Source organism: Diceros bicornis, chromosome 35 (assembly GCF_020826845.1).
Source record: "Diceros bicornis minor isolate mBicDic1 chromosome 35, mDicBic1.mat.cur, whole genome shotgun sequence".
NCBI lineage: Eukaryota > Metazoa > Chordata > Mammalia > Perissodactyla > Rhinocerotidae > Diceros > Diceros bicornis.
In genome coordinates, this window is record NC_080774.1 from 31,610,880 (window position 1) to 31,628,426 (window position 17,547).

General features: G+C 51.4%; 1 protein-coding gene across 3 annotated transcripts in view; it reads left to right on the forward strand.

Moving 5' to 3' along the window:
• Positions 1-13,908, forward strand: part of KLHL22 (kelch like family member 22) — a 37,641-nt gene extending 23,733 nt beyond the window's left edge. For all 3 annotated transcript variants that reach the window (XM_058532109.1, XM_058532108.1, XM_058532107.1), the window contains 3 exons: positions 1,581-1,773; positions 9,637-9,870; positions 12,910-13,908. In XM_058532109.1, the coding sequence (XP_058388092.1) occupies positions 1,581-1,773; positions 9,637-9,870; positions 12,910-13,275 (793 nt within the window). In that variant the 3' untranslated portion in view covers positions 13,276-13,908. The remainder of the gene's footprint in view (positions 1-1,580; positions 1,774-9,636; positions 9,871-12,909) is intronic.
• Positions 13,909-17,547: the final 3,639 nt, after the last annotated feature.

The following is a 17,547-nucleotide window of genomic DNA, read 5'->3' on the forward strand; positions in this document are numbered from 1 at the left end:
CTATGGAGAAGTAAAAACACTTATTTGAAAAAGCCTGCGACTATGCATGGGCTGTTGAGCAAGGAGGCTCCAGAAGCAGGCGCTCAGATGCTGGTTCCTGGGTGGATGCCCAGGGGAAAGAGCCAGATGCAGGTCAGGGAAAGAGTGAGCTTTGGGCCTCTGGCTCATGGGGTCCTGGCCCCCTCGAGGTTCTGTGGGTATCTGTATTCATCCAAACAGCATACCTGCTTGGGTGCCCAGCAGAGTGCCAGGCCTGGGGCATGGAGAGAGGGAAGAGGCAGTGGGAGGCCCCCAGGAAGTGGGGCAAGCCTGGGGCAGGGCTGATGCTGGAAAAGTGGGCGTGGACTTGGGCTGCTAAGGGCCTCAGCTGCCTAGCTAAGGCGGAAGGATTTTGGTGTGTGAGCAGAGGCTTTGCTGGTGAGGATGGGATCAGATAGACAGAGGGAGCGTAGGGTTCCATTTAGGACAGGTGAGCAGCCAGCTGGAGATGGCTAGGAGGTGTTTGCAGTGTGAGTTTGAAGTCCAGGAGAAAGCAGTGGGTGATAGTTGGGTGTTCTGGGGCAGCTGAGATCACCTGAGTTGAGAATGCAAAGCCCTCTGAGGGCAGAAGAGGGGCAGGGGGCCTCAGAGGGGTTGTGGAAGGGGGCAGCTCCACGCGGGAGTGCAGAATGAAGCTGCTGCTTGGGGACTAGACCTTTTTACCAAGGGTGATGGGTAAAGAAGGAGAAGGCAAGGCTGTGCCTTGGGCACAGCTGCATCTCCTGTGAAAGAGCCATGAAGGGGGCCTAGTGTCAGGAGAGCAAGCTTCTGAGCTTCCATAACAGTGCTGGTATGGCTCTGGGGCTCAGCAGAGGTCCCCTTCCCTCCCTTCCCTGCGCCTGCTCTCCCGGGCAGCCCCTCAGCCCAGCGGCCCTCCTCCAGCCTCGTGGATGCCAGCCCAGCATCTTTCCTCCTGTGAGAGTACCTGGAAGCCCACAGGACCCCTCCCTCACGGTGCCCACAGTCCAGTGTGGGAGATAGCGCTCCCAATCCTCCAGCTGGGGAGGTTGGGGAAGCTGTAGGAATGGCAACAGGACAGTTAAGAGAGGCACATGAAGTGATGAAGGGGTGGGCTGTGTCTGGCAGACCATGCGAGGGAGTGTTGGAGTTGGTTGGAGGCCCGGAGGCTGTTGTGCCAGTCCAGTTGAGAGGCCATAATTGGGGGCATTCCTGGATGAGGGTGGGGCCGTGGGGACCAGGAGGTGAGACAAGTGAGGTGGAGGTGGCTGTAGGAACAGCCATTGGGCAGCCTGGTGTGGACAGTCAGGTGGACTAGAAACCACCCAAGAGGTTCCACCTGGAAGGGACTGGCATCAGAGCAGAAATCCAGGAGGCTCCTGGCCACGCTTTCTGGGCTGTGTGCTGGGGACACACCTTGCTCAGGTGTGTATCAGCTTGCTGATGTGGCTGTGGGTGGGCATGTACCGGTGTGTGGGCAGCCAGGAGAGGGTTCAGGGTACACGGGCAGAGCAAGAGGTGCAGGCCTGCTGCGCAGGCTCTGTCGCCGTCAGTGATGTGTTGTCTTCGTGTCCCCTCAAAAGGTACGACCCGAGGCACAACCGCTGGTTCCAGATCCAGTCCCTGCAGCAGGAGCATGCCGACCTGTGTGTGTGTGTTGTGGGCGGGTACATCTACGCGGTGGCTGGCCGTGACTACCACAATGACCTGAATGCTGTGGAGCGCTACGACCCCACCACCAACTCCTGGGCCTACGTGGCCCCCCTTAAGAGGGAGGTAAGGAAGTCCTCCAAGAGGGGCCTTCTCCTGCCTGCTTTCCTTCCCCCGGGTGTGCAAAGTGAGAGGGAAGCCAGGCCAGGGAACCAGGCCCAGCACGTGGAGTCTGCATCCCTCCAAAGACTCCGCACGGAGATTGGGGTGGGGGACCCCTGAGGTTCACCAGCCACCTAGGGAGAGCCTCCTCAAGCATCCAGACCAGACCCCATTCCCCAGAATTTCACCCCTGTCTTGGTCTTACCACCTTGGACCCAGGAAGCTGCTTTAACCCTGCAGTTCAAATGTAGACAGAATCCTCCTCCTTGTTTGCCCTTCAGCACGGCTGAGATGAGCTGGGATATGTCCAAAGATGTTGTTAAACAGGAGGGACACTGAGAGAGATGAAGCCTCAGACTTCTCCCCCACAGGCCTCCTGGAGGGTGGGGTCTTGGAGAAGTCAAAAACACTTTAGAAGTTGTATTTTTCATGCTTTTTAAAAAAATCCTGTGTATCCTGGCACAATACTTTTCTTTGTTACAGTGTTTAAAATGTGGGAAAAGGTGATGCTTTAGGGAGGTGCCTCTCTTTTATCTTATAGACTTGGGGTCTTGGGACCCTGGCCCCTGAATCAGACATGAAATCCCAGGGCGAGGAAGAGGCCTTGCTGATCCCTCACATCCCGGGTCCCACCCTCTGAGAGCAGGGTCTGCGCCCTTCTAGCACCAGCATTGCCATTTGTGGAGCACATGCTACAGGCCAGGACACCTTTGGGGATCCCTGAGCACCCCAGAGGCAGAGATTGGTGTGAGGGACGTGCATAGGGCTCTGCCGCACTAGTTCTGGGACACTGGCAAGAGCTCCTGCCTTTGTGAACCTCTTTCCACACCTCCCCCCTTTATCTCCCACCTTTCCCCCAAGTTCCCCAGGGCCTTAGACTTTGACCTCTGGGGGCTGGGGTTCTTCCTGATGGGTCTACAGCCCACACAGCCTCCAAGGTCAGGGATTCCCACCATGGTTCCTCCCAGGCAGGGAAAGCTGGCTTGCTCCTTCCTCCTCAGCTTCTTTGGGGAAGGGAGCCCCTCTGGAGGGTTACTCCCTACCCCTGTCCTCGAGAGAGGAGCAGATTTTGCATGGGAAAGATCAGGGAGTCCTTGAGACCTGATAGACGAGGACAGTCTCCTGAATTCCCTTCCAGTTCCAGGAGGCACAGAAGGGAGTGAGTGGGAGTGAGTGGGTGGCCTCCTGGGTGGGTGGGGGTGGGCTGGAGGGGTCCTTTGTCTGAAGCCAGCCTGGGAAGCCGCAGTTCTCCAGTATGGCCACAGAGGGGCAGCCTTGGCCTTCAACCAGCTTCTCTCTGACTTCAGTGTCCTTCCTTCATACGTTCATTCATTCAGCAACTGTTTATTAAGCGCCTACCATATACCAAGTACTGGGGATCCAGTGGTGATAAAAAATGACAACAGTCCCCCCCATGATGTTTACAGCCTAGGGGAAGAGACCATTCTAACCACTAAACAAATCAGTGAAGTAGTTCCCAGTTGTGATAAGTGTGGTGGAAGAAATTGAGAGGGTTGAGCTTAACAGTGCTCAGGGAAGGGGGAGGACAGCACGTCTCTTGGTCTGACAGGACGAATCTAGATAGACGACTTGGGAAGGCCCATCTGGGGAGATGTCAGTTAGACCAAGGTCTAAAGGAAGATGGGCAGCCATTTGGAGAGGGAGGAAGGGCCTTCCGGGCCAAGAGGGGGGCTTCACAGTTTATTCTGAGAAAGAGGGCAAGCATGGTGAGTTCTTGTGAAGAGAGGGGGGTTTGGAGGGGCAGGACCAAGGAGAGCAGTTCTGGGGCTGTTGGGTGGTCCAGGCAGAAGCAGGGGTGGCTTGTGTGAGGGTGGAGGCTGTGAAGAAGGAGGGAGATCGGCAGATTGGAGACGTAGTTTAGAGGTAAACTGACCAGACTTGCTGATGGACCACGTGTTAGGGAATGAAAGGGGATGGATCGTGGAAGACCCCCAGGCTCCAGATGTGAGCACCTGGGTGGATGGCTAGGCCACTCATCAAGAGGACAGATGGGTTCCGAAATGAAAAAGGAGGAAAAGTTCCATCTAGAATGTGATAAACGTGAGATGCCTGGGGACATCCAATTGGAAATGTCAGTTTGATATTAAAAGTCAAGCTCAGAGGAGGGGTCAGCCTAGAAGTAGAAATGTGGAGAATTCATCAGCACACAGTGGTGTGCTGGCTCCGGGAGTGGCTGTGATCAGCGCAGAGGAGCAGGGACAATGAGAGGGTAGTGGAGGAGCAGCCGGGGAGGTAGATGGAAAACCTGCCAGAGTGCGGGAGGTTTTCTCCCGTGAGCAGAGGGGGCCCACAGGTTCTGGAGAAGGTCGGTATGCAGCCATTGTAGGAAGTCTTTTGGGTATCTGCAGGGACTGTGGAGGGAGCAGGCCTATTGCCAGCTCAGAACCCACGCTCAGACATAGTGAATGACCAGGAGTAAAGACTGTCATGTGGCCTCATCCATTTGTTACGTTCTGCCACCTGTTTCTCAGGGACCTCCATAATGGAGAGTCCCACCAGTGTGGTATCATTAAGAACTGGTTACTGACATGTCCCCAGTGAGCTGTGCGCTCCCTGCCCCAGCAGTAGGCGAAGTCCTCTGGTCATAGGCTCTTCTCCACGTGGCCCAAAGCTGAGCATTGCCTTCCTGTGCTTCCAGAGAAGAGGAAAGAAATCCCTGCAGGGAACCCTTTCTCTGCTCACTTAAAAACCTCCCCAGAGAACTTGTACATCCCGGAAGATAGAATAGTTGTATTCTTTCCAATTCCACCCAAAACTCTGGACATTATATGTAAAACAAACTTAAGAAGACTCAGAAAGGTTAAGAGAAGAAGGCAGACCAGCTAGGGATCTCAGGCCTGAGGAACAACACCATACGGAAATGTGTTCCCTGGGTTTTGTTTTTACCTCATGTGTCTCACTCTTGGGACTAAAGAGGCTGAGAGCTGGAAGCACCAAAGGGAAACAAACTTCCACAGATGTTTAAAAGTTGAAATCATACATTGTGTTCTTTGACCAAATTGGACTCAAACTAGAAATCACCAGCAGAAACTTAACAGGGAAATCTCCAAACTGTTGGAAACTAAACACATTTCTAAATAATCCATGGATCAAAGGAGAATAATAAAAATACCTTGAGTGAAAATGAAAAGACAGCATGTCAAAATTTGTGGCACCCAGCTAAAGTACTGCTGAGGGGGAAACCTCTTGCACTAAAAGCCTACATTAGAGAAGAAAAAAATCTCAAATCAGTAATCTGAACTTCTACCTCAAGAACTTAGAAAAAGAAAAAGACGAAATAAACCCAAAGTAAGCAGAAGAAAAGAAATAATAAATATAAGAATAGAAATGAAGTTAAAAGCAGAAAAACAATAGAGAAAATCATTGAAACAAAGAACTAGTTCTTGCACAAGATCAGTAAAATTGACAAACCTCTAGCAAGACTGACGAAGAAAGAGAAGACACAATTTAGGATATAAAGAATGAAACAGGCCATTACTGTAAACCCTGCAGACGTGGAAAGGATGATAAGGGAATACTATGAACAACTCTACATTTGATATCTTAGATGAAATGGATCAATTCCTCAAAAAAACACAGCCTACCACAACTCACTCAGAACTAAATAGATTGGGGCCAGCCTGGTGGTGTAGTGGTTAAGTTCGTGCGTTCTGCTTCTGCGGCCCAGGGTTCACTGGTTCAGATCCTGGATGCGGACCTACTCACCGCTCAGCAAGCCTTGCTGAGGCAGCTTCCCGTATAGAAGAGCTACAACTCTACAACTATGATACACGACTATGTACTGGAGCTTTGGGGAGAAAAAAGGAAAAAAAAAGAGGAAGAATGGCAACAGATGTTAGTGCAGGGCCAATCTTCCTTAAAAAAAAAAAACTAAATAGATAATTTGAATAGTCCTGTATCTGTTAAGGAAATTGAACTTCCCAAAAAGAAATGTCCAGGCCTAGATAGTTACACTGGAGAATTCTACCAGACAAAGAAAAGTTAACACCAATTCTGCCTGATTTTTTCCTCAGAAAATGGAAGAAGGAATACCTCTCAGTTCTACCTATGAAGTTAATATTACCCTGATACCAAAACCAAAGACAGTATCCAAAAAAAAGATTCTTCCTAAATATGCATTGAATATTCTTAACTAAATATTAGCAAATAGAATTAACCCTTCTTCCCCGGCGAAATTCATGATCAAATGGGGTTGAATACAGAGACGGGAGGCTGGTTTTGTATTTGAAGTTCAATCAGTGTAATTTACCATATTAAAAATCACATGAGGGGCCACCCCAGTGGCATAGTGGTTAAGTTTGGCGCTCCACTTTGGCAGCCCGGGGTTTGCAGGTTTGGATCCTGGGCGCGGACCTATGTACTGCTTATCAATCCATGCTGTGGCAGGCTTCCACATATAAAATAGAGGAAGATGGGCACAGATGTTAGCCCAGGGCCAGTCTTCCTCAGCAAAAAGAGGAGGATTGGCATCAGATGTTAGCTCAGGCTAATCTTCCTCTCACAAAAAAAACAAACCAAAATCACATGATCATATCAGTCAGTGCAGAAAAATGATTTGACAATATTTTGCATTCATTCACAATCAAACTCTCAAAAAATAAGAATAGAGATAAATTTCCTCAGCTCGGTAAAGAACACCTACAAAAATCCTACAGCTATCGTTATACTTAATGATGAAAGACTGAATTGAATGCTTACTCCCAAGATGGGGAGCAGTGCACGGATGTCTGCTCTCGCCACTCTTGTTCATCATAGTCCTCCAGGGTCAGGCCAGTAAATAAGGCAAGAAAAGAAAATAAAGGCATGTAAATTGAAAAAGAAGAAATAAAACTGACCCTATAGATGACAAAATTGTCAAAAATCTAAAGGAATCTACCAAAAATAAAAATATCCTAGCACTAATAAGTGAGTTCAGCAAGATTGCAGGATATAAGATAAACATACAAAAATCGATTGTATTTTGTGTGCTAGCAATGAGCACAACACATGGACACTGAAATTAAAAATACAATACTGTTTACAATTGCTCAAAAAAATGTAATGCTTAGGTATAAATCTAACAAAACATTTATAGGATTTATATCCTGAAAATTATAAGATGCTGATGAAAGAAATAAAAATATATAAATAAATAGAGAAACATACCATATTTATGGATTGGAAGACTCAAATAATAAAGATATCAATTCTTCCCAAATTGATATACAGTAGTTAATTCAATTCCTATCAAAATCTCAGTAAGAGTTTTTGTAGATATAGATGAGATTATTCTGAAATTTATGTGGAAAAGCAAAGGATCTAGAATACCTCAAACAATTTTGAAAAAGAATAAAATGGGAGGAATTCGTCTACCCAATTTCAAGACAAGTAGCTACAGTAATCACGACTAGTATTGGTGGAGGGATAGACACATAGATCATTGGACCAGAGTGGAGAACTCAGAAGGAGACCCACACAAATACACCCAACTGATTTTTGACAAAGGTGCAAAAGCAATTGAATGGAGAAAAGATAACCTTCCGACAAATGATACTGGAGCAATTGGACATGCATAGGCAAAAAAAATGAACATCAACCCAAGTCTCCCACCTTATACAAAAATTAACTCAAAATTGTTTATGGACATAAATGTAAAACTATAGAGCAGTTAGGGAAAAAAGGTAGAAGAAAATCTTGGGATCTAGGGCTAGGCAGCGAATACTTAGACTTGACCCCCAAAGCACGAGCCATAAAAAGAAAAATTAATGAATTGGACTTCATCAAAATGACAAATTTTTGCTCTGCAAAAGACCATGTTGAAAGGATGAAAAGACAAGCTGCAGAGTAGGAGGAAATAGTTGCAAACATATCTGACAAAGGACTAATACCTAACATATATAAAGAACTCTCAAAACTCATCAGTAAAACACACACACAAATAGACCCTTTAGAAGGTAAAAGACTTGAGACATTTCACTGAGGATGATGTCCAGGTGGTAGACAAGCACATGAGGTGTTCAACATCATTAGCCATTAGGGAAATGCATATTAAAGCCACAGTGAGAAAGCCACAGTGAGAAAACCACCTATCAGAATGGCTAAAATAAAAAATAGTTACAACACCAAATGCTGATGAGGATGCAGAGAAATGATGGCTCATACATTGCTGGAGGGAATGTAAATGGTACAGCCATGCCGGGAAAGTGTTTGGCAGTGTCTTTAAAAAGTTCTCTTCCAACTATCATGCCACCCAGCAGTTGCCATCCTGGGCATTTATCCCAGAGAAACGAAAACTCTGTACACAAATATTTATAGCAGCTTTATTGGTAAGAGCCGGAAACTGGAAACAAATCAGTTGTCCTTCAGTGGGTGAATGGGGAAACAAACTGTGGCAGATACACAGTGTGGAATACTACTTAGCAATAAAAAGGAATGAGCAATGGATACATCCAAGGACCTGGATGAACCTGGATTAGCGTAGAAGGCTAGTCTCAAAAGATTACATTCTGCATGATTCCATTTATATAACACTCTTGAAATGACAAAATTATAGAAAAGGAGAACATGTTAATGGTTGCCGGGGATTAAGGAGGGGTTCGGGGCAGGAGAGAAGTGGCTGTGACGATAAATGGGCAACATGAGGAATTCTCATGGAAATAGACATCTCCTGTGTCTTGACTGTGTCAGCGTCAGCATCCTGGTTGTGATGTTGTACTACAGTTATACAAGCTCTTAACCACTGCGGACTCGGGGTGAAGGGTACCTGGGGTCTGTATTACTTCTTACAACTACCTGTGAATCTTCACTTACCTCAAGATGAAAACTTTAATTAAAAAAAAAAAAGCCTCCCCAGATCCCCACCGCTAATGGGAAAAGACCCAAACCCTGGGTGTGTGTCCTGCCCACTGCTCTATCCCCTGCCCTCCACCCTGTCCACCTCTCCAGCACTTGCTGTGCCACCACACGGCCCAGTAACACAAGCCCTGGAGCCTCCACACCCCTTGGGGCTCCTCTCCCCCAAAACCCACAGTGCCCTGCCTTGGAGCTCATGGGCACAGCGTGGAGGGCCTTCCACGGGGCGAGTTTGAGTGAGTGGCTATGAGAAAGGAGGTCCTGGAGGCAGTAGGACCCTGCATGAGGGGTGCATGTGGTGGGGCTGGCTGGGCAGTGAGGAGATTCTTGTGGCGGGGTAGGAGAGGGTGCAGTAGAAAGCACGCGTAAGGTTGAGGACCAAAATCAAAAGCAGGGTGGTGTGTTTTCTTCCCCAACACGTAACCATCGCTGAGGTGGCATTGTTCTTTGTGTTTGATCTTGCATCTCACTTTTTTCCTCACCATATCGTTAGATACCATTTGTAAACAAACAGATTTTGAAAGTAGGATCAGCAGGCCTGGAAGATTGACTGGCCAGTGGGAGTGGGGGAGAAGTGGAGGCAACTGAGAGTGGGTCCGTGGTTCCCAGGAATGCTGACCCTTCTTCCGTGACTCTGAAAATGATGCTTTGGTTTTGAGTTCCCTCATTCAGATGTCTCCTTTAGGGGCAAGGGAAAGACAAAGATTCCATTCTTCTTCTTGTAGAAGGTCAGAGTCATGTCTGGGTGGGCAAACTCATCCGCCACTGGGAAGAGGTCAGGGGTGGTTGACCAGGACAGTATGTCCAGCGAGAATCCAGGGAGCGTTCTTGTCAGAATGTGAGGAGGAAGTCACCAAAGCCATGAGGTGTGGGGCAGCTGTGGGGTCCGAGCGGCTTCATGATGGCTCCTGGCTGCCCTCCCTCACTGCCCTCTTGTCCCTTCCCCACCCCCGGTTCTTTTGGCGGCCCGCACAGGTGTATGCTCACGCAGGCGCCACGCTGGAGGGGAAGATGTACATTACCTGCGGCCGCAGAGGGGACGACTACCTGAAGGAGACGCACTGCTATGACCCGGGCAGCAACACGTGGCACACTCTGGCCGATGGGCCCGTGCAGCGGGCCTGGCATGGCATGGCCACCCTCCTGGACAAGCTGTACGTGATCGGAGGCAGCAACAATGATGCTGGCTACAGGAGGGATGTGCACCAGGTGAGCGGGCAAGGGCTGCTCCACACACACTCGTTGGTATTCCCATCCCTCTCAGTTGTTACTGATGAAAAAGTAATTGCAGTGTGTTTTTTTTGTTGTTGTTGTTGAGGAAGATTCGCCCTGAGCTAACATCTGTGCCAATCTTCCTCTTTTTGCTTGAGGAAGATTGTCCCTGAGCTAACATCTGTGTCAGTCTTCCTCTACTTTGTATGTGGGTTGCCGCCACAACATGGCTGACGAGTGGTATACATCCTCACCCGGCGTCTGAACCCGCTAACCCAGGCCACCGAAGCGGAGCATGCTAAACTTAACCACTACACCACGGGGCCGGCCCCTTTTTTTTCTTTTAATAGACTTTATTTTTTTAATTTTATTTTTTTTTAAAGAGTTCTTTATTTTTTTTTGTGAGGAAGATCAGCCCTGAGCTGACATCCATGCTAATCCTCCTCTTTTTGCTGAGGAAGACCAGCTCTGAGCTAACATTTATTGCCAATCCTCCTGCTTTTTTTTTTCTTTTTTCTTTCCCCAAAGCCCCAGTAGATGGTTGTATGTCATAGTTGCACATCCTTCTAGTTGCTGTATGTGGGACGGGGCCTCAACATGGCCGGACAAGTGGTGCGTCGGTGTGCGCCTAGGATCCGAACCCGGGCCACCAGTAGCAGAGCGCGTGCGCTTAACTGCTAAGCCACGGGGCTGGCCCTAATAGACTTTATTTTTTAGAGCAATTTTAGGTTCACAGCAAAATTGAGCAGAAAGTACAGAGTTCTCAGATCTCCCCTGCCCTCACACCCGCACAGCCTTGCCCATTATCAGCGTCCCCACCGGAGTGGAATAGTTGTTACCTTGATGAGCCTACACTGACACACCACCATCACCCAGAGGCCATAGTTTACAGTAGGGTCACTCTTGGTGTACATTTTATGGTTTGAACAAATGACATGTGTCCACTATTATACTTTCATACTATTATACTTTCATACAGAATGGTGTTACTTGTTTTTATTATCATTAAAAACTTTAATCATGGGGGCTGGCCCAGTGGCGTAGCGGTTGGGTGCGTGCAGGTTCGCAGGTTTGGATCCCTGGTGCGCACCAACGCACCACTTGTCAAGCCATGCTGTGGCAGCATCCCATGTAAAACAGAGGAAGATGGGCACGGATATTAGCCCAGGGCCAATCTTCCTCAGCAAAAAGAGGAGGATTGGCATCGGATGTTAGCTCAGGGCTGATCTTCCTCACACACAAAAAAAACAAAACTTTAATTATGAAGTTAATATAACCACATTGCAGAACTTTCAAAAAATGGAGAAGGGTGAGGGAAAAGACTCGTAATCCAGCCCTGTGCCACTAGTTTTTAGTCCTTCTACCTGTGCATTGTTTCCACCTAATTGTAGCGAAAGAGCGTCCCATTCTGCTTCTGGCTGAAGTTTGTCGTGGGTATTTTCCAATTTAATACTCAATCTTCATAGCCACCCCTACCCCACCTGTGGCTGTGTAGAAGTCTGTCAAACTGGTGCATCATTTGGGTTGGTCTAACTATTCCAAATAACATTACAAGTAATACTTGCTTTATAGAGCTTTTCAGGTATTTTGCATTATTTCCTTTGGTTAGAGCAGTGGTTCTCAAAGTGGTTCTCTCTCCACACACTAGCAGCATCCACATCACATTAGAACTCATTAGAAATGCAGATTCTCAAGCCCCACCCCAGACCCACAGAATTGGAAGCTCTGGGGTTGGGGCTCAGTCTGTGTTTTAATAGGTGAGAATCACTGGGCTCTTGTGTATTAGTTTCCTATTGCTGTCTTGACAAATCATCACAAATTGAGCAACCTAAAACGACCTAAGTGTATTCTTATAGTGTATTCTGTAGGTCGTATGTCCAACATGGGTCTCGCTAGGCTAAAATCCAGATGTCATAAGGGCATCTTTCCTTTATAGAAGCCCTAGGGGAGAATCCGTGTCCTTGCTCACTCAGGTTGGTGGAATTCAGTTCCTTGTGGTTGTAGGACTCAGGTCCCCAGTTCCTTGCTGGTTGTCAGCTACAGGCCCTTCTCGGCTTCTAGAGGCCTCCACGTTCTCTGGCAGGAGGCTGCTTCATCTTCAAAGCCTGCAACAGGAGGTTGTCCTTCTCACTTCATATCTCTCTGTCAAACCTTCCCTTCTGCTTTCAAGGCTTGTCCAATTAGATGGGTCCACCTGGAAAATCCAAGATAACCTCCTCATCTTGATGTCTGTACCCTAATCACGTCTGCAAAGTCTCTCTCTCTTTTTTTATTTTTTTTTGAGGTAACGTTGGTTTATAACATTGTATAGGTTTCAGGTGTACAACATTATAATTCAACATCTGTATGCACTACCATGTGCTCACCATCAAAAGTGTAGTTTCCATCCATCACCATATAATTGACCCTTTTTACCCTTTTTGCCCTCCCCCCATGCAAAGTCCCTTTTGCCATGTAAAGTAACACAAGTTCCAGAGATTAGGGCATGGACTTCTTTGGAGGGCTGTTATTCTGCCTACCACTGCTGGAGAACCAATGGCGATTATTAAGTCAAAAAGATAAAATTCGTATGGCTCTTAATACATATTGCCAAATTGCTTTCCTGCTGTGTCAGACAAATGCACAGCAGTACAGCTTCATGACATCTTCACTCCCACTGGGTTTTGTTTTTCTTCCCCCAATGGCTGCTAGTTAACAGTTGACAATTCTTCCCTGACATTTTATTTTGCACTTCTTGGATTACTAGTAGATTGAACATTTTTCCATATATTTGTTTACTATTTGGGGTAATTTTGAAGACAAGAGAACACTGGCGGTCGTCATTGGTCAGGAAGCAACTATTTCCAGTTTTGTCTGCGCCTTTCCCTGGTGTTGGATGTTGTGGGGGAGATAAAGATGGTTCTCTGGGGTCTGTGTCCTCAGTCAGCTTCAGTCTTGTGGCCTAGCCAAGAGTGCTGCCCTGCCCAGCTGGCTTGGGGTGGGCTCGCAGCCCTGTCCCAGCAGGTGTCTGGCTTTACTCTGGCCTTGGCTTTGCAGGTGGCCTGCTACAGGTGCACGTCCGGGCAGTGGTCATCTGTCTGCCCGCTCCCAGCGGGGCACGGCGAGCCCGGCATCGCTGTACTGGACAACAGGATCTACGTGCTGGGCGGCCGCTCGCACAACCGTGGCAGCCGCACGGGCTACGTGCATATCTACGACATGGAGAAGGACTGCTGGGAGGAGGGGCCCCAGCTGGACAACTCCATCTCGGGCCTGGCGGCCTGCGTGCTCACCCTGCCCCGCTCCCTGCTCCTCGAGCCGCCCCGTGGGTCCCCTGACCGCAGCCAGGCCGACCCGGACTTCGCCTCAGAGGTGATGAGTGTGTCTGACTGGGAGGAGTTCGACAATTCCAGCGAGGACTAGGGCTCCAGGAGCCTGGTGTCAGAGGGGAAGGGTGGCGGGAGCTCTGAGGGCAGCAGGGCCCCTAGGCGGCCCAGGCCAGAGCACTTTACCCCAGGGCGTCGGACACCCTTCCTCCTGGCGTTGCCGACTTGCTGGCTCCTGCCACCTTTCCTTCACGCTGGCCCGCCGGCTGGTATTTGCGGGCTCTGCAGATCTGTGGCTGTGGGTTACCCAGCAGTGGGAAATGCTGGTGAAGAGCCCTGGTCCTCTGAAGTTGACCAGGCCCTCTCCTCTGCTCGGACGGGGTTGCCGTCACCAGCTGTCTTGGCCTCCCTGGTTCTGGTCCCTGCTGGGCTAAGAAGGCACCCTTTTCCACAGGGACCTGGGGACTGGTGCCTGGGTGAGGGGGCTGTGGCACATTGCGTCCCCTTCTGTGGGTAGGGAGGAGGCAAGGTGAGTCCCTCAGCCGGCCCAGCAGCCAGGGGCTTCAGTGCTGGAGCGTTTCCAAGAGCTGGTGAGGAAGCAGAGATACATCAAGTTGCCTGAGACTGGTTCTAGCGATAAACAGATCCCCTACAGCCAGGCTTTTCTGACCCTGTGTTGTTAATAAATGAAATAAATCATCTTACAAAAGGTGTGAATTGTTTTCCTGTGGCCACAGCCTTACTTCCTCACAGGGCCTGTCCCGGGCTGCAGCACCAGGAAGCAGGGGTTTCTGGGGTCACAGCTGCTGGGGGCCCGGGCTCTGGGGCGGTAGTTGAGGCCAGAGCTGCTGAATGGCTGTGGGAGGCCGAGAGTCTGCCTCGGCAGGAAGAGCACCGTACCTCCCAGCTGGAAAGGTGTCACTGGGAAACCTGGAAACCTGCCCCTTTCTGGTGACAGGTGGTCCCGGGCTTGCTTGAGCACCTTCTCCAGTGAGGAGCTCTTCTCTGAACTTGGGTCCAGTTCCAGTTAGCAGTTTCCCCGCCCCAAGTAAAGCCCCAGACTGTGGTTCAGGAGACCAACTCCCAGCATGTGAGGAGGGAGGCCGATCAACACAGAGGACCCCTACCTCCCCACCTCTTGGATCTGGGGGCGGAGGCTGCATTTCCTGCAGGTTTGCCAAGTGAGTTCTTAGCACATGGTCTCAAGGGCCACACTGGTACAGCGGATGGGACCCTTGGGGCGCCCAACGGATGGGCTGGGGCTCCTGCAGCTGAGCTTCCACTGGAACGCCTGCCTCCTGCTGCCACAGGTTCTGCACCTGCCAACTCTGCTACAGGCCTCCCGGCCCGACATCACCCCACAGCGACCTGTGACTTCGTAAGGCTCTGTCCTTTCTCGGACAGCTGGGCAGAGCAGGGGACAACTGGGTCTTGTCTGTGTCTCCCAGTGCCTTACCCAGAGCCTGCAGAGGCCGGCACCCTGTCATGGAAGGGAGGGGAGCAGAGAGGCAGTGTGTGCTACTTGATGAGAGGAAGGGGGTGGGGAGAGAGGCAGGCAATTGGTTGCTCTGGGCTTTCCTTTCTGGATACCCTAAGGATTTTGGGGTGTGGGGGTGAGGCCAGTGGGAGTCACTGTCTGCTCCTCAGGGCTGTGTGACCTTCCTCCCTGTCTCTTGGGGCTTGGGTACCCCTGAGGAAACATGCTCTCACTCCCTAACCCCAATGTGACATCATGCACTTACACTTCAGGGTGGCAAGCCCAGTGTTGACCCTGGTGGGTAACTTCTAATGGGACAGGATGGCCACTTTCTCCAGTGTCATCTCCCCTGCTCCCAAGGGTGAGGTGTTAGAACATGGGCTCGGTGTAGGGACCTAGCACTTCCTGTTTCTGCCACCACCTTACGGGCCAGGACAACAGTTCCTGCAAACCCTAGAGGTTTCTGGGAAGGAGAAGTGCCAGAAATGCGCTCCCCCCCTTTCCAATGTGCTGTCTCCCCACCCAGAGCTACCAAGGTGCAGCCACAGCTACGCAAGAGACCTACTCAAGAGTCTGTGCGGGAGGCGGGAAGGGTCTGTGAGGCCCCCCCAGAGCATGGGGTTGGAGTAGACATGAGCCCTGGAAGGGGTTCTGAGAGCTGGGCGGCAGCCTGGCCCTGCCACTGTCCATCCTCCAGGCCCAGCCTAGTGTTTACCCACCACCAGCAGCCTACCACCTGCCCCTGGGCCTAGGCAGCCCGGGCTTGCCAGCTTGGCAGGCTCTCAGGCCCTGCATTCATGCCTCCACTTGGCTCATTGCTCATCCTTTTTGGTGTGCAGAATCCTCACTCTTCAAGTCAGCCTCCTCTGGGAAGCCATCCTGGCTAGGACTAGTTGGCCCGGGCTCCGGGCTCCCATGGTTTGCCTGCATGGTTGTCAGTCGTCTGTGGGCGCCCGTGAACCCACAGCTTCCTCATCCTGGTACTCACCTGGCACCAGGCCAGGCACGGGAGAATTCATTCCCTCCAGCTGCACTTCCCCATAGGGGTGTGGTGGTGGCTGAGACCACGGGCCCTGCCCGTGACACCTGAATTCGCTATCACCTGTGAGGTGGCTGCAGTGGGACACATGCAGGGGGCTGTGGATCTGCGTAAGATGAGGCTGGGGACGGTCCTTGTGCTGAGGGCAGTGGGGGGCAGCCAGATGTGAGATTAGAAAGACCACTCTGGGTGGTACACAGGTGGGGGTGGGTAGAGTCTTGAGCCATTTAGGAGGTCCTGGTGATCGGTGCAGGGGCAGGTATTCTCCAGGTGGTGCCCTTCACAGAGGTGGGAATTGGGAGGGTCAGCTCTAGGGGAAGGGGAAAGAAGGTGATGGGGTTTGAGGTGCCTGTTCTTGAACTTAGTCCAGCTGGGGTGAGTGTCCCCTCCATCCCTGGGGTCTATGCTTCTAAAGCCGGGGAGCTGGGCTGCCACAAGCTGCAGGGCAGATACTGCAGCCACATAGACTTTTGCTGGCCTTTGTTGGTGACAGCCAGTGGGAGCAGCACTGGGAGGGCACTGCTGAGGTCAGGGCTGTGCCCAGGTGGAGCTGCCCAGAAGTGGTTGGCCTTTTTACTTGTCCCTGAGAAGTGTTTGCACTTGTGACCACACGGATGTGACCTCCCCTTCCAGCTCACTCAACTGTTGGCCCGCCCCTCCCCTGCCTGCGCTAGCATGGCTGAGCGGGGTGCCCTAACCTCCAAAGCCCCCCGCCCTCCTCTTCCCCACCCTCCACCAGCCTGCCCTGGACAGGTCTCTGGCCCAGCGAGCCTGGTGATGCCCACAGCCTTGGGCCTTTCAGTGGCCCTTGTTCCAAGCCCACTCCTCCAGCCGCACCCTCATATAACTGAGTAAATATGGCCTCTCCCTCCTTCTCAGGGAGCGTCCATGCAGCCTGTTCCCCTAGGAGAAGGCAGGTGCCCTCTCCCTGCTCAGGCCCTCTGGCCAACTCTCCAATCCCCAGAAGACAAGCTTATCTTTTCTGGGACTTGGCTGCCCCCCTTTTTGTTCCATTCCCAGGCCTGCGACCTTCCTATTCCCTCGGCCCTGGGTTGGGTCTGCCACCTGCCCCAGCTTCGGGCACCCCTCTGCTCCGCAGGCGCAGAGTTTTCTCTTCCTCCCTGTCCCCCTAGGCCCTGTCCCTCTCAATCTCCTTCCCCACAGGCCCTGCTTCCCCTGCTCTCCTCTGTGCTGTACTCCACCCCTCCTGATGCAGGAGCTCCCTTATCTCCAGCCCTGATTGTACCTTCTGGACCTTTCTCTCCGGTGATCCAACAGCCTTCTCAAGCAGAATTCCTCTCCCAGGCTCCCCAGCGCCTTTTCATCCCTTGACAAACAAGATTATTGCAGGGTCTCCCGTCCTGAAGCTTTCTGGCCGCTTCCCTCTGCCTTTACCTCCACATTCTTCCGGAGCCCATGGCTGGGCCGTTCTACCTCCCCGGCGTCTCTCCAGTCCGTCCCTATGGAGACCCCCTTCGCCCAGGCCTCCGGTCCTGACCGAGTCTACCCACAAGCCTCAAGCATCCCGCTCCGGCCGTCCCCTGCAGGCTTTGATTGCGCCGAGTGCGTGGGAGGAGCTGACTGCACAACCGTGCACTACAAGCGCTTCGCAGCGTTGAGCAGGAGTGCGGCCTCGACCTGGGCCGTCTGCGGGCCGCCCTCCCCCGGCCGGTTCCGAGGCGCTGGGGGTGAGGGGGTCCTTGGTGCGTCACGCCGTTGTCCCCCATCCGCCTTCCCGACCCGGGCCCGTCCGCGCAGTGAGCGCGCAGAGGCAGCTTCTCCGGTGGGTGTCTGGGGAAGGGAGGAAAAGGCGCGGGGACCGGGGATTCCTCGGGCGGGCCCCGTAGCCCGTC